At 41.8% G+C, this 17,673-nt stretch overlaps 1 protein-coding gene across 3 annotated transcripts in view; it reads left to right on the plus strand.

Moving 5' to 3' along the window:
* The window catches only part of slka (STE20-like kinase a), a 161,078-nt gene that overhangs the window by 106,948 nt on the left and 36,457 nt on the right, over positions 1–17,673 (plus strand). The window contains exon 13 of one of the 3 annotated variants that reach the window (XM_048550836.2): positions 16,582–16,674. The exons of the other annotated variants lie outside the window; for them this stretch is intronic. Within the exon in view, the coding sequence (XP_048406793.1) occupies positions 16,582–16,674 (93 nt within the window). The remainder of the gene's footprint in view (positions 1–16,581; positions 16,675–17,673) is intronic. 3 annotated transcript variants of the gene reach the window in all.

Below are 17,673 nucleotides of genomic sequence, written 5' to 3' on the forward strand. Positions count from 1 at the left end.
GACAAAAAGAATGTTGATTGGCTGGCAGGCCGACTTGTTTGGCCAAGGTGTTGCTATAGATAAAACACTGTCCAAGATCACTCGGAATTCAATAATACTTTCTCCATGGCAAAGCACTGGCCAATCAGAGTTGATTTGGAATCCAATCAGCACACTTTATTTCCTATGATATAAACTTTCAACATTGAGTTACAAATTAGTGTTAGACCTGGAACACATTCTAGCTGCCTTCAGAATATGTGAATCAGGAGTTTTATAGGAAGATGTTCACTAAAACATGTTGCAATGTTGCCATTTCAAACTATTGTATGTAGTGGAGACATTGAGTTGCGGCTATATCTTTAAATTTCCGGTCTACCTGTCACTGTCTAAATCTATACAATAGACTAACTCTGCTGGATAATGGGTAATTTCCTGCCTAGTCATATTCACTGCCTTAGCTACTTTACATTTAACTTCTTAAGATAAATGTGTATAAATTCAAATGTAAGCCAGATTTTCCAGTTGCTCAGTAACAAATGCTTAGTTACATGTGCACCTGAAAGCTAGGACGGTTTGATGTAGTGGGATAGGAGATATATATACAGTTAAGAATAGTTGGCATAAGGGTAAATCATCATAGTGCCAAGATCTTAGTATTTATGTAGAGAGTGACCTCACTGGGGTTTAACCCTAACCCTGAATCTAAACCTGTCGCACATTCCAATCAGCTTGGGTTCCTACTCCATTTTGTTATAGACTGTGTTTCTCTGTAATGGCCAGACTGGTGAATATATCGTAAGGTAACATAGAACCAATGTGTTTGAATGGCATGTTGATTTCAGTAAGTTTGTGTGTGAAGAGTGCTTGCTTATTCAAGACTGGCTACCTGTTCAAGTACTCCAGAATCAACAACTTCAGGGAACGAGGGAGTTAAGAAAGGCATATTATGGTTCAAGCAATTTTGAAGCAAATGTGTGTAAGACAGGAAAACAGCCCATCAAATCCAAAATCAGTTAGTGTCAGAGTAATAGGTCCCACCAGATTGGAGATCAGTCCATGTCGTAGAAACATTAAAAACTAGAAGCAAGACTTGGCCATTTGCTTGATCTTTTTACTCTGCTGTGCCATTCAGTATGGCTGATTCTCTATCTCAATGCCACATTCCCAGTTTTCTCCATAACCCTTGGTGCCTTTTAACCTCATCTCAGTCTGAAATTATTTATCCTGAGACTGTCCTCAGGTTCTAGACTTTGCATCCAGGGAAAACATCTCCCTGCATCTAGTCTTTCCAGTTTTTTCAGAATTTTGACTTTAATCAAATCCCCCCTTAGTTTCTAAATGCTAGTGAATACAGACCCAACCGAAGCCATCTCTCCTCATGGGATAGTATCAGCCTAGTGAACCTCCGCTGCATTTCCTATGTAGTTAATATCTCCTTCCTTGGGCAGGAAGACCAAAACAGCATTCAGGACTCAAGATATGGTCAAACCAAGCCCAGTGAAAGTGTGGGAAGTCATCCCTTCTTTAGAACTTAAATGCTCTTGCAATGAAGGTGAACATATCATTTGCCTCCTTTATTCCTTGCTGCACCTGCCTGTCAACTTTCGTCCACACTTCCCAATATATCTTGTTTAAATCATACACTTTATTTCTGTTTTTCATGTAAGTGTAAAACTTCACGTTCAGCCACTTTGTGCTGTATCAGTCAAGTGTTTACCTACTCACTTGATTTATCTACAATACCTTGAAGCTTACTTGCATTCTTCTTGTAACTCTCAATCCTGCATCCAGGTCATTTGTATAAATGGTGAAGTGCATGGGCCCCAGCCATAGTCCTTGCAGTACCCCACTAGTCATCGCCTGCCACTCAGACAAAGACCAGTTTATTCGCACTTGCTGTTTCCTGTCTCTCAACCAATTCTTGATCTATACCAGTATATTATCCCTGTCCTATGTATTTTAACTTTGCCTACTAACTTCTTGTGAAGAATCTTATAAAAAACTTTGTGAAAATTTAAATATACCACAAACGCTAGTTCCCCCTTATCTATTCTACTAGTTCCATTCTCAAAAAACTTGAGTAAGTTTGTAAAGTGAGTCAGAGAAATAGATTCCACCAGTTTGGAGATGAGTCCAGTCTGTCTCCCTCAGAGTGGAGTAGCTATCTTCTGAGAAAAATCAGTGTGTTGTCACAGAAAAGCAGATTGATGGCTGATATTTGGTCATTATCTTCAAAAGCCTTGTAATTCATTCTTAATTATAATATTTTGCAAGTATAGTAAAGTTTATGAGCAGTGGGTAATAGTTATTTGGAGTGGGTGTGCTTATTAATTATAAGGCAATAAATAAATAACACAGTTGTACAGAGGCTCAAGAAAGACTGGGAGAGCATTTGTGATAAGTGATTCAACATTTACGGGAATAAATGGATGTTATTGCAGCCCCAAATGTGAATCCAGGATAGTGTGTTGGTGCCTGGTGCTAGGACATAAGATATTACAGGGTGGCTGCAAACTCCCCTGAAAAGATAAGTTATAGGGTCACACCCAAGTTACAGGACAAAGGTGACTGGGTGACTGTCAGGAGGGGGAAGGGAATAGGTGGACAGTGCAGGGAACTGCTGTGGCCATTTCCCTCAATAGCAAGTATACCACTTTGGATACTGTTGGGGGAGTGGGGGAAAGCCAGGGAAAAGCCATAGCGGCCAGGCCTCTGGCATTGAGCCTGGCTCTATCGCTCAGAAGGGAAGGGGGGAGAATAGGAGGGTGATAGTTTAGGAGATTCAGTGCTGTGGGGAACAGTCAGGAGATTCTGTGGTACCAAGAGAAACTCCCAGATGGTATGTTGCCTCCCAGTGCCAGGGTCAGGATTGTCTTGGATCAAGTCTTCAGGATTCTTAATGGGGAGGGAGAGCAGCCAGAAGTTGTGGTACACATCGGTACCAATGACGTAGCTAGGAAATGGGATGAAGATCTGAAAAGTGAGTCAAAGGAGTTAGGATGGAAGCTGAAAGCCAGGACAAGGTTTACTACCAGTGCCATGGGCTAGTGAGGCCAGAAACAGAGAGCGAGTGCAGCTGAACATATGGCTACAGAGTTGGTGTAGGAGGATTGTGGATTATTGAGATACCTTCTGGGGAATGTAGGAGGATTGTGGATTATTGGGATACCTTCTGGGGATGGTAGGACCTGTATAGGAAGGACCTGAACTGGAGGGGCACCAATATCCTGGGTGGGAGTTTGGCTAGATCTCTTCGGGAGCATTTAAACTAGTTTGGCAGGGGGATGGGAGCCGGAATTGTAGATCAGATTAAGGGGTAACTGGTGTACAGGCAGATGGAGCAAGCAGAGAATATGTGACGAAGGATAAGCAGTTGATAGGGCAAAGTGGCAGTCAGTGTGACGGGTTGAGATGTGTCTACTTCAGTGCAAAAAGTATCAGAAATAAGGGTGATGAACTTAGAGCAGATATCAATACTTCAAACTACGATGTTGTGGCCATTACAGAGATTTGGATGACACAGGGACAGGAATTGTTGTTGGATGTTCCGGGGTATAGATGTTCCAAAAGAAATGGGGAGGGAGGTAAGAGGTGAAGGAGTGGCATTGCTAATCAGGGATGGTATCAGAGCTGCAGAAAGGGAGATCATGGAGGAAGATTTGTCCACTGATGCAGTATGAGTGAAAGTCAGAAACAGAAAAGGAGCAGTCACATTATTGAGAGGTTTTTTTTAATAGACCCCCCCTTGCCCCGGGCAAATAGTTTGAATGCAGCATATTTTGTCAGGGGTGTCCAGTAAGGATTTCTGACCCAATATGCAGATTGGCTGACTAGAGGGGAAGCCATATTGGATTTGGCACATGGCGACAAACCAGGCCAGGTGTCACATCTCTCGGTGGGAGAGCGTTTCAGTGATAGTGATCACAACTTCCTGACCTTCACTATAGTCATGGAGAGGGATAGGAGCAGACGGTATGGGAAAGTATTTAATTGGGGAAGGGGGAATTAGAATGCTATTAGGCAAGAACTACGGAGCAACAGTTGGGATCAGATGTTCTGAGGGAAATGCATGACAGAAATGAAGATGTTGTTTAGGGAGCAGTTGCTACAAGTACTGGATAGGTTTGTCCCACTGAGGCAAGGAAAGGATGGTAAGGTGAAGGAATTTTAGATGACAAGACATGTGGGATACATAGTTGAGAGGAAGAAAGAAGCTCACTTAAGGTTGCGGAAACAAAGATTGGACAGAGCTTGAGAGGGCTGCAAGGTAGCCAGGAAGGAACTGAAGAATAGACTTAGGAGAAGAAAGGGGTAGAAGGGGTTTGAGAAAAGCTTGTTGGGTAGGATCAAGAAAACTCCAAGGCATTCTATGCTTACGTGACGAACAAGAGGATGGCCAGAGTGAGGGTAGGGCCAATCAGGGATATTGGAGGGAACTTGTATGCCGAGTCAAAGGAGGTAGGGGAGGGCCTTAATGAATACTTTGCTTCAGTATTCAGCAGTGAGAGAGACCTTGACGTTTGTGAGGTCAGCATGAGACAGACAGATGTGCTCGAACAGGTTGATGTTAGGAAGGAGGATATGCTAGAAATTTTGAAAACATGAGGATAGATAAGTCCCCAGGGCCAGATGGGATATATCCAAGGTTTCTATGGGAAGCAAGGGAAGAGATTGTTGCCCCTTTGAAACTGATCTTTGTGCCCTCACTGTCCAGTGGAGTTGTACTGGATGAATGGAGGGTGACAAATTTCATTTCCTTATTCAAGAAGAGGAACAGGGATAAGCCTGGAAATTACAGACCGGTCAGTCTATCTTCTGTGGTGGGCAAATTATTGGAGAGGATTTGAAGAGATACTATTTATGCTTATTTGGAAAAGCACAGTTTGAGTAGAAATAGTCAGCATGGCTTTGCGAGGGCCAGGTCATGCCTCACAAGCCTTATTGAATTATTTGACAATGTGACAAAATACATTGAAGGTAGAGCAGTGGATGTGGTGTGTATGGATTTTAGCAAGGCATTTGATAAGATTCCACAAGAGAGCCTCATTCAGAAAGTAAGGAAGCATGGGATTCAGGGAAATCTGGCTGTCTGGATACAAAACTGACTGTCCAATAGAAGATAGAGGGTGGTAGTAGATGGAAAGTATTCACTCTGGAGCTTGGTGACCAGTGGTTTTTGCAAGGATCTGTTCTGAGACTCCTTCTCTTTGCGATCTTTATAAATGACTTGGGTGAGGAAGTGGAAGGGTGGATCAGTAAGTTTACCAATGACACTAAGATTGGTGGAGTTGTGGACAGCATGGAGGGCTGTTGTAGGTTGCAGTGGGACATTGACAGGATGTAGAGCTGGGCAAAGAAGTGGCAGATGGAATTCGACCCAGGAAAGTGTGAAGTGATTCATTTTGGAAGGTCGAATTTGAATGCAGAATACAGGGTTAATGGCAGGATTCTCGGCAGTGTGGAGGGACAGAGGGATCTTGGGGTCCACGTCCATAGATTCCCTCAAAATTGCTACCCAAGTTGATAGGGTTGTAAAAAAGGTATGTTGTGTGTTGGCTTTCATTGGCAAGGGAGTTGAGTTTAAGACCTATGAGGTTATATGGCAGCTCTGTAAAACTCTGGTTTGACCACACTTGCAATATTGTGTTCAGTTCTGGTCACCTCATTACAGGAAAGATGTGGAACCTTTAGAGAGGGTGCAGAGGAGACTTGCCAGGATGCTGCCTGAACTGGAGGGCAGGTCTCATGAGGAAAGGTTGAGGGAGCTAGGGCTTTTTTTCATTGGAGCGAAGAAGGATGCGAGGTGATTTGATAGAAGTGTACAAGATGATGTGAGGCATAGATAGAGTGGATAGTCAGATACTTTTTCCCATGGCAGAAATGACTATTATATAAAGGGGCATAATTTTAAGGTGATTGGAGGAAGGTATAGGGGAGATGTCAGAGGTAAGCTCTTTACACAGAGAGTGGTGGTCGTGTGGAATGTGCTGCCAGCAATGATAGTGAAGTCAGATACTTTAGAGACTTCTAAGCTACTCTTGGACAGGCAAATGGAGGATAGTAAAATGCAGGGTATGCAGTGTAGATTGATCTTAGTAGGATAATAGGTCAGTACAGCATTGTGGGCTGAAGGGTCTATACTGTGCTGTACTGTTCTATGTTTTCTATAAGTGAACAGTTCACATTGATACCAACAACATAGATAGAAAAAGGTATGTGGCCCTGGCTGAGAGAATTTGGGAAGCTAGTAAGAATACATAACTACAGCGAGAGAGAGAGAGAGAGCAAGTTGAGCGTGTAGGTGTTATCTATAGATTCTAGGGACATTGGGACCAGCTCCATGGAAGATGGAAAATGATTTGAATAAGCTGGGACTAAGTTCCTTGGAAAGGTGGTGCTTCTGCTATTGGGGATTGCTTAGACTAACACATCAGAAGCGTGGGAACCAGGAGATAATATCAAAAGAATACCAAGGTGCACATGATACTGGAGAGATAGTTAGCACTAGAATAGATCATAATGAGGCCAGAGAAAGTAATAAAATCTAAATCGGTGTTACTGTGCATGTATGTGAATACGTGGATTTTGTTGATGAGTGACAGGTGGGCAGATTGCCAAGTGAAAATATATTGTAGCTATAACATACCTGGCTCAAAGAATAGCAGAACACAGTGTTAAATATAAGATAACAAAGTGTGGAGCTGGACGAACACAGCAGGCCAAGCAGCATCTCAGGAGCACAAAAGCTGACGTTTCGGGCCTCGACCCTTCATCAGAGAGGGGGATGGGGAGAGGGAACTGGAATAAATAGGGACAGAGGGGAAGGCAGACCGAAGATGGAGAAAAAAGAAGTTAGGTAGAGAGGAGAGTATAGGTGAGGAGGTAGGGAAGGGATAGGTCAATCCAGGGAAGATGGACAGGTCAAGGAGGTGGGATGAGGTGGTAGGTAGGAAATGGAGGTGCAGCTTGCGGTGGGAGGAAGGGATGGGTGAGAGGAAGAACAGGTTAGGGAAGCAGAGACAGGCTGGGCTGGTTTTGGGATGCAGTGGGTGGAAGGGATGAGCTGGGCTGGTTTGATGCAGTGGGGGGAGGGGAAGAACTGGGCTGGTTTTGGGATGCAGTGGGGCAAGGGGAGATTTTGAAGCTTGTGAAGTCCACATTGATACCATTGGGCTGCAGGGTTCCCAAGCGGAATATGAGTTGCTGTTCCTGCAACCTTCGGGTGGCATCATTGTGGCACTGCTGGAAATCCATGATGGAAATGTCGTCTGAGGAATGGGAGGGGGAGTTCAAATGGTTTGTGACTGGGAGGTGCAGTTGTTTGTTGTGAACCGAGCGGAGGTGTTCTGCAAAGTGGTCCCCAAGCCTCCGTTTGGTTTTCCCAATGTAGAAGAGCCACACCAGGTGCAATGGATACAATATACCACATTGGCAGATGTGCAGGTGTACATCTGCTTAATATGGAAGGTCATCTTGGGGCCTGGGATAGGGGTGAGGGAGGAAGTGTGGGGGCAAGTGTAGCACTTCCTGCGGTTGCAGGGAAAGGTGCTGGGTGTGGTGGGGTTGGAGGGGAGTGTGGAGCGGACAAGGCACCCAAGCTATTTTTCCGCATATTCCACTTGGGAACCCTGCGGCCCAATGGTATCAACGTGAACTTCACAAGCTTCAAAATCTCCCCTTCCCCCGCTGCATCCCAAAACCAGCCCAGCTCGTCCCCTCCCCCCACTGCATCCCAAAACCAGCCCAGCCTGTCTCTGCTTCCCTAACCTGTTCTTCCTCTCACTCATCCCTTCCTCCCACCTCAAGCCGCACCTCCATTTCCTACCTACCACCTCATCCCACCTCCTTGACCTGTCCATCTTCCCTGGACTGACCTATCCCCTCCCTACCTCCCCACCTATACTCTCCTCTCTACCTATCTTGTTTTCTCTCCATCTTCGGTCTGCCTCCCCCTCTCTCCCTATTTATTCCAGTTCCCCCTCCCCATCCCCCTCTCTGATGAAGGGTCTAGGCTGGAAATGTCAGCTTTTGTGCTCCTGAGATGCTGCTTGGCCTGCTGAGTTCGTCCAGCTCCACACTTTGTTATCTTGGATTCTCCAGCATCTGCAGTTCCCATTATCACAGTGTTAAATATACCAGGATACCAAGTGTGTTCAAGAATGTACCATAAGAAAGCAAGAGAGCATTACAATGTTGGAGAAAGTGGATTTCTGGAAAGGTCACGAACAGAATCAAGGTGAAGAACAGAAAAGGTACAGTTACATTGCTCAGTGTAGTCTACAGGCCAACAACTCGTGTGTGGGTTATAGAGGAACAAAGAAATTTGTAAGGAAATTACAGAGAAGTATGAAGATTATACAGTAGTTACAATGGGGAGTTTCGGAGTTTCATTATCCAAGTCTAGACTGGGATCATGGTCATCTAAGAGACAGAGAGAGGCAAGAATTTCTGGCATGTGTTCAGGGGAATATCCTACAGCAGAATGTGTGCAGTCTGATGTGAAAGGAAACACTACTAGACCTATTTGTTGGGAATGAGGTATGCTGAGTAGATCGAGCATCGGTGGGGGAAAACCTGAGTAAAGTAATCAAAAACAAAAATTACTGGTGACCCTAAGGGTCACAGGATCAAAACTTCTTATTTCCCCACAGGTGCTACTAGACTTGAGTTTCTCCAGCAAGTTCTGTTTTTGTTTGTTTCAGATCACCATTCATAGTTCTTTATTTTTGAGTAAAAATGATAACAGTATAATAAGGTTTAGGATGAGAAACATTCTAGAGTGAGAATAATTAATTGTTGGGAAGCCAACTCCAATGGGATAAGAATTGATCTGAGTTAACTAAATTAATGTCAAGTTTGGCAGAAAAAGCAACAGCTGAACAATGGACTACCTTGGGTAGGAAAGAGGATTATTAGATATGCTATCATCTTGATGAATGGCAAAACATAATTGACGAGCTGAATGGCCTACTGCTGCTCCTATGTCTTATGGACTTCTGCTCAGAGATCAGTAACTAACATAAGAGAGAATCTTAGACTCATCTATTAGTGTATTAATAGTAAAAAGGTGACAGAAAGAGGAGTGGGTTCAAGTAGGGACCAGAAAGTAGATTTGCACATGGAGACAGAGCACTTGGCTGAAGTGTTAAACAAATACTTTACATCTGTCTTTACCAAGTAAGGCACTATCTGGGCCATAGAGACAGAAGAAATTCAACCACTAGAAGAGCATAATAGTGGTGACACATAGATATTTGATCAAGCCTATGGGCTTAAAAGTTGACAAGATACAGGAACACCTGAGATGTATCCAAGGATCCTAAAGGAAATGAGATTCCAAATTGCAGAGACATTAGCAATAGTTTTTCAGACTTCCTTAGACTCTGGGGTGGTGCCAGTGTATTCGAAAGCAGAAAACATGGCCCTTGTTCAAAAAAAAGTATGTAAAGATAATTCAAGCAACTAAAGACCAACGAGTTTCATTCTTGTTTGGAATCTTCTACAGAAAAAAGTAATTCAGGACAAAATCAGCAGTTAAATGAACAAATTTGGGTTAATTATGGAAAGCCAGCATGAATCTAAGGGAAAGTTGTGTATAGTTATCTTGCTGGAGTTTTTAGAAGAGACAACATAGAGAGTTAATGAGGCAGTGCTTTTGATGGGGTCTCTGTGGATTTCAGAAAATATTTGATTACGGTGCCACACAAACTTCTGAGTAAAGTTAGAGCTCATGAGATAGAAGGTATAGTAGCAACTGGATACACAGTTGACTGAGCAGCAGGAATTTGGAGTAAAACTTAATGGATGCTTTTCAAGCTTGGATAAAGTTTGTAGTGGAATTCTCCGGTCTGTGTTGGGACACATTTTCAGAAATTTACTAATAATCTAGACCTGATGTATGGGGCACAGTTTCAAAATTTGTGGAAGATGCAAACCTGGAAGCATCATAAACTGTGCAAAGCCAGTGTAGAAGTTCAGAAGGACATAGTTGGTGGAGTGGGTGGATAGGTGACAGGTGACGTTCATTGTGGAGAAGTATGAGGATAAATTTTGTTAGGAAAAACAAGGAGGGAGAATATAAAATGAATGGTACAATTCCAAAGGAGTTGAATGAAATTGGGACCCTGGAAGTGTGTCGCAGGAAAGTGGCAGGGCAGGTTAAGACAGCAGTGAATAAAGCATACAATATTATAATATTAATTATTAAATAGAAGGGTAACTTACCAGACAAAGGAAAGAGGTTATGTTAAACTTATATAAGACACAGATTTTCCCTCGGTTAAGATATTGCATCCAGTTCAAGTTGCTACACTTTTAGTAAAGGGCATTTGAGAAGTTGCAGAAGAGTTTTAAAACTTAGTTCCAAGGATGAAGATTTTCATTTGCAAAGGTAGGTTGGAGAAATTTGGACTGCTCCCCGAGAGAAAAGAAAACTGGTTGGTCTTAAAGCTATACAGCGTAGAAACAGACCCTTCAGTCCAACTTGTCCATGCCAACAGATAACTAAATTAATCTAGTCCCATTCGCAAGCATTTGTCCCATATCCGTCCAAACCCTTCCTATTCATATACCCATCCAGATGCCTTTTAAATGTTGTACTTGTACCAGCTTCCATCATTTCCCCTGGCAGCTCATTCCATACATGCACCACCCTTGATGTTGCCCCTTAGATCCATTTTAAATCTTTGCCCGCTCACTTGTATGCCCTGTGGTTTTGGATGTCACAACCCTGGGGATAAAACATTAACTATTCACCCTATCTATGCCCCTCATGATTTATCAACTTCTATAAGGTCACCCCCCAGCTTCTGATGCCTTAGGGAAAAAAGCCCCAGCCTATTTCAGCCTCTCCCTATAGCTCAAACCCTCCAACCCTGGCAACATCCTTGTTAATCTTTTCTGAGCCCTTTTAAGTTTCACAACACCCTTCCTATAGCAGGGAGAACAGAATTGAATGCAATATTCCAAAAGTTTGAAGTTTTTAAAATTATTAGAGGTTTAGACATAATAAATAAGAAATCCTCCTACCTGTGAAAGGATTGAGAACTAGATGGCACAATCTTAAACTAATTAATAAAAGAAGCAAACGTGTAATGAAGCAATACTTTTTCATGCATTGAGTAATTAGGGTCTGGAATGCACTGCGAAGGATAGAGCAGATTTAATCAAGGGAGAGAGCCTGATAACCCTGTAAATTGTTCTCTTACAGTTATGGAGAGAAAGCAGGAGAGTTATACTAATTGAGATTCTTATTTGGAGAGCTGGTGCAGACACAATGGGCTGAATAGTCTCCTTCTTCCTATACCTTTTCTTGTGTACAGAATTCTGAGATTCTGTAATATTTCCCACAAGTTCAGATATCAGCTTATAATGCAGGAATAGATACTAACCCATCCAAGATCAGTGTGGATGATTGGGACATCTTTGCTATTCTACCATTTAGTACCATGCATTATCTGGCTTTACATGTAGTTATACGCACTTTATGTTGTTAAGATTTCCGCACGCAATTTACTGTGTTTGATTTCCCAAATTGTCAGTACCTCAAACTCTGGTTTCTTGGAAATACTGCCCAATAACTGCTGTGCTGATTAGTTCAGAGTTATTTGGTATCTGAACTGTTCTAACAATCTTGTATATCTGTGGTGTCATTGATAACTGTCTTTTTCCCTGTGCATCAACTTCAGTCTTACATCACTATTTTTTCACTCTTTGGAAATGGTCTCCTGGTCACACAGTACCCAGTTGGCATGAAAGACTTTTTATTATTTATTCATTCACTGGTTAGGCCAGTATTTATTGCCCAGAGTACAGTTAAGAATCAACCACATTGCTGTGGGTCTCGAGTCTTCATGCAGGTCAGATCTGTTGGCAGACGTCCTTCCCTGAATGACGTCAGTGATCCAGATGGGTTTCTCCAACAATTGACAATGGCTTCACCGTCATCAGTAGATCCTTAATTTCCGTTTTAGCTTTTATTGAATTCAAGTACCACCATCTGCAGTGGCGCGCCCAGGTCCCCAGAATATTAGCCGAGTTTCTAGATTAATAGTCTACCGACAATACCACTAAGCTATCGCTTCCTCACTTGCTTTTGACCACCATTGAATGGCAGCACTGGCCAGGTGCTTTTCTAGGTGCTCGTTGTGATCTTCCTACATGCATGCTATGTTGGGCAGCTAGCTGCCATGGGACATGTTTGCCAATCTGATGCTTTCCTTTGGTAGTCTGGTGTTTTTCTCACTGCAGGGTGAGCTCTGGGGAACACCATGGAAGAGCAATCTCACCCTGTCAGCTCGTAGCTAACTTTTATCTCTGTCTAACCTGGCAATCAATTCTTTCCAAGTCTCCAAATCAAATGGCAACACTGTTACTGATAGGACACAGGGATTTGTATGCCTTCTGGGGTTAGATAATGTAAGGTGGCCATAAAAATGTGAATTACGTTGAGTCCTGAAGTGCTTTAATATTGTGTGTTGATGATTATAGTGTCTAATTCTGATATACGTTTGTGGTTAATAGACTAGAAATTCTGGTTGATATCGTATCCAATCTGAGACTGTCCAAATGGTTGGAGACACACCATGAAGTCTGAGTAATTGAATGTGGTAGGTTTGGACAACTGGCGCACTCATATTTCTGCAGGGCCTGGGAGTGTTGCATCCATTACAGGGTTCCTATCCTGCTGTTCTACTTCGCCATTCTCTAATAATGTATACAGCATATGAAAATGGCAACTTTTGTCTATGTTAAATGTTGCCTATATTAAATGTATTTAGTGCCCACTATCAGCTTGCCCCCACGCCCAGTTCTGAGCCCATCAACTGCCCCCATTTACTGTGGATTTTTTTCTCCTCAAGAACTGGCTATAATCCACTTGCCCCTCCTGCTTTTGCTCTTCAGTGAGCAGAGAAAATTGCAATTTTAAAATTCCTTAGATATACAAAGGTTAGGTTGGGAGTCCAGGTATTGTTCAGTCCCAGATCAGCAAACATAAATAGAAGAAAGATAGGAGCAGGAGTAGGCCATTCAATCCTACGTGCCTGCTCCACCATTTAATCTGATTACGTTTGATCATTAAACACTCTACTGTAATTCCGCTCTCCCCGCAAGATCCATTTAGCTACAATTGCTGTATCAAACTCCTTGAAAACACAAGGAGTTTGTTTTGGCCTCAGCTACTTTCTATGCTAGCGAATTCCACAGACTCACCACTCTCCAGATGAAAAATTACTTTCACTTCTGTCCTAAAAGATTCACCACTTATTCTTACAACTGTGACCTCTGTTTCTCTACTCCCCCACAATGGGGAAAATCCTTCCTGCACCTAACCTGCCCGGTCCCGTTAGAATTTTATAGGTTTCTATGATGGTCCCTCCACCCCGACCTCATTCTTCTAAACTCCAGTGAATACAATACAAACATTATTCATGAGCTTCTCATTTTAAAATAAAACCAAGAACTTCAAGGAAGGAGAGTGCTACTCAAAATAGCAGGAAGTCCTATGCACCTCTTGTACCACGGGAGGATCACTGGATGTGGAGCCATTATCAGGTATTGCCCGTTGCCAATAGAACAAAAACAGAATAAAACAAAACCACTTCCATTAAGATATGGTTCAGACTTAGCTCCAAGAGGATTTTGATTACTGAGACTTGCATTTTCTTGGATAAATTCTAATCACAGCTTGTATCTGTATGAGGGAGGCCATTCATCACATTCTGACATGTTCTCAAAAGAACCTGCATCATCCCAAAACTAATATGATTAACATTTGATGCTATTACCCTCCCTGGATCATCTTCCTTAAGCTGATAATCAGTAAATAACCTCCAGACAACAATTTAATTTGGCTTTGAGCAGAGCTTTGTGTTGAGACCTCACCCATGTTCCAGGCTGCTGTGTTGTTTTACCATGGGCTGTCAGTGTAAATATGGAAGAATGACATTACATTATGCCATAGATTATTGTCAGAGACAGAGTTTTACTCTGTATCTATCCCCATACTGTTCCTTGCTCAGTGTGTTTGATGGGGACAGTACAGCTCTACTCCCAATCTAACTCCAGGCTTGCTGTATCTGCCCTGGGATGTTACTGAGGCCAAGGAACACTTGATGCAGATACTAAGCACAAGGCAGGATGGTGTTGTTTCCCCAAAACTTCCAATTTATTCAAAGAACAATCCTTCTCTAGCCTAGTTGCAAGCAGTTCTATTTGTACAGGTAAGTCTTGTATGAATTAACCTGATAAAATGAAGCTACGTTACACTGTCTTGTTAATGAAAGGCTGGTACCAGAGGCACATATATTTGTGTTGGTCACATTGATTGTAATATTGGTAAGCATTACAGTTTGATTTTCATAGTAAATGCCCCGCTATCAAAGTATACCTGGATTTTGAGTTCAAAGCCCCAAATCTGGTACCAGGCTATCACTGCTTTACTGTTGTTGTTAATGTTAATATTTTACAGGCTTGTCTTGTTGCTGGTTTTTGTTATTTGAGTTCTGTGTATTTTACATTTTTTTTGGTTGAGTGCTTACCTTCCCATCTGGGATTTGTGGTGGTGGTGTGTCTGAGTGGCAGGTGGTGATTCCAGATTCTCCTTTATCTGCAATAACCTAGGCACTGGAGTTGCTTGGTGTGATTATCAAAGCAAGTGAATGGACTTCAGTTTAAACCCTAAATTCAGTGAAATTAAATTGTAATGTTACAGACTGAAAAAAAAAGCATCATTTCCATTATTTTTCCAAGTATTAGAAAATACAACTTGGAAATCTTAACTGCAATGAAAGGCATGTCAGTTTTTTTGAGTATGTTCCAGGCTATTTTGTTTGTTATTGTCCTGTTGTACTGAGACTTGGAAAGATGAGCCATCACTGCAGTGATGTTCTGCCTCCTTGCTGCAGGGTGTAGGTGAAACCACAACCAGTATCCCTCCATAAGAAGTCTTTTACCAGCTAGTCTGCTTTCTGCTAATAGTGGTCATGGAGAATGTCCTAAGCCTACTGGTGCCATCTCTCTATTGAAAGAGTAGAGTTGGGCAAGAGGTGGAAGACGTGAAAAGCAATTCCGATTCTATGTGGAATACAGAAGCACTATGCGATCATTTCACAGTCGCTGCCACAATAAATCAAATGGGAAGTAGGAGAACAATGAGACTTCCCATACCATGATAGATTGGATAGTCTGACATTGCAATCTTTTGGCAAAGCCTGATGTAAGTTTTCTACATAGTTAACTCGGCTACACACCAAGCAACTGCAGATCTGCCTTCGGCTCATCCTGGAGCAGCCTCTTCAACCACAGTGAGGAACAACTCTGCTTGCAAAGCTGTTCTTACACAAGTCATATCCTTAACTTTGAGGCTGCCTATCTTCTTACTCAGCTAACCGTGGTCTAACTTTTACACTCCTACATTCCAGTAATTGAAGGAAACGCAAGCTTTCAATCAGAAAGTGACCTCTGACTGCAAATAGAAAGGATTGAGTCTCCAAGCTACTGACACTTTCCTTTGACATTTGTAGTTTTGATCTATAGCACCATTTTATTACTCCTTCTTCACATTATCTTCTTTGTTTCTTGATGAGTTCTCTAATGCGAGGCTTGGATCTTTTATGGCAGCTATTGGAAGTGGGAATCTGCTATATATATTTTCCATTAGACTTTTATCTTGAGTAGTAGACACAAAATACTAAGCTTGTTCTGTCCTGCAGCACCGTAACCTATCAGTGAAGAATCTCAGTTGCCATTTAGATACGCAATATTCTGTTAGTCCAGAGGAGTTTCTTTTCTGGATATTGAATTCAAACATATCTCGACTAGATTTATTGCACACTGGCAGGTGAAGTTGCTGCAAATAAACTGTGCTGTTTTCTACAACTTTACATAAATTCTATATTCAAAAAAGATTCTTTTAATATGTGAGTTCGAAGTGTTTTCTATTGTGCAAAAAATGCTTATTTAATCCAAGACTCAAATATACTAGGCAATAACCTCGTCTTTAATGTCAGCCATGGTTCGCTGGGCAGCATTCTCAAATTCCAAGTTCAGATCATGGTTGTAAGCTTCCCTCAAGACAGAAGGAGTACTGCACTCTCAATCCTGCAACCCTTTCGGGTAGAAGTTTAAAGTGAGTCCTTGAATAGTGGAAGAGAGTGCACAGCTTGCAGTTCTCTTGGTGACCTGACAGATATTCATCAATCAACCAGAGTCACCATCTCATTATGTAATTATCAGATTATCTAGTCAGTCATCTCATTACTGTTTGTGGGATCTTGCTCAGTGCAAAATAGTCGCTAAATTATCCTACAGTAGAGGCACTATAATTTAGAATTATTAATTAAATTATTTTGAAATATTCCATAACACACTTCAAAAATAAACGTTAGTAAATATAGTTAGATGTCTGCCCAACTCTTCATACTCACATATTAAAAGATGACAATCCCTTTTTACTTGCTGCCATTCTGAAGAAATCCTAAACTTAACCCTATGCTAAACACTAGCACTTATTTAACCCAGACTAGTCTGTGACCTTTACTGCTGAATGCTTCCCTTGTAAAAGGAATGTACTTCCCCCAACCCTCTGCATGCTTGTAGGTTAAAAATGAAGTGGATAAACTCCCCAGAGAACAGAGAAAAGAACAAATGAAACGAATTCGAGAGGAGCTTTCGCAGTCTTTGCATGTTCAGGTAATTAGCAGCTGATGTTACTCATCAACTCTACTAGTTTCCTTTACTGACAAAAGCTTGTCTGCCTGAATAGATATATCATCTGAAGCCAAGATAAGCTATACTAATACGTCACCCAACAACATTCTGTCATTGCATGTTCACTTGTGTAATATTTGAATGTAGTTACATGCAACTACTGAATTCTGTTCTGTGGTGAGTTACATGTCCGTAACCAATTGATGGTCAAGGATGCTACAGTTGATACCTGCATCCTTCCTTTGCTTGGAAACAGAGTTCTCACTGTTGGTCATTTTGTAAAAAAGTTCTGTGTTTATGAGCATTTAATGAAGGAGGGAGCAGACTTAGCTGAGATGCCATTCTATTGTTATTCTGTGCTTGTCCATGAAAAATATTGACTTCATTTAGGCCCTGGAGAGTACTGGGTTTTCAAGGGACCTGTATCTACCAGTAACCAACTCCAAGACATGAGGTGAGGATGTTGTATTATGTTTAGGAAAAAGTACCAAATGCTCAGTATTTTGAGACCAGGACTGCTGAGTCTACATTTCAGTGAAAATGTCAGGGCAATACCAGAGTGTTATTGGAAGTCTGACCTGGCAGAAAAAAGTGTGATTAAAAAATGGTGGAATCTCCATCATTATTTTCCAACTCCACAACTTAATCCAATTTAATTGTTGGCAGCAAATGATAGATTTACTTTCAATCACAAGCTGGAAATTATGGCTGTCTTAATATTAACATAACCAGTGCACAGTAAATTTACCACCTTACTTTTGCAGAAACTTTACACTCAGTGTCATATCAACTTAACTGAGAAATGAATTTTTTAACAGCTTTTTGTTTACTTACACCTACGGTCATCCCTTGAGAATTTTGTGCTGAACCACCTCTTTAAAGTCTTGTATCCATAAGCTGTAGCTGCATTCACAATGTAACAGAAGAGAGTTCCAGGACTTGTGGCCCTACAACAGTGAAGGAACAACAGTTCTGAATCAG

This window comes from Stegostoma tigrinum, chromosome 20 (assembly GCF_030684315.1).
Source record: "Stegostoma tigrinum isolate sSteTig4 chromosome 20, sSteTig4.hap1, whole genome shotgun sequence".
NCBI classification, from domain to species: domain Eukaryota; kingdom Metazoa; phylum Chordata; class Chondrichthyes; order Orectolobiformes; family Stegostomatidae; genus Stegostoma; species Stegostoma tigrinum.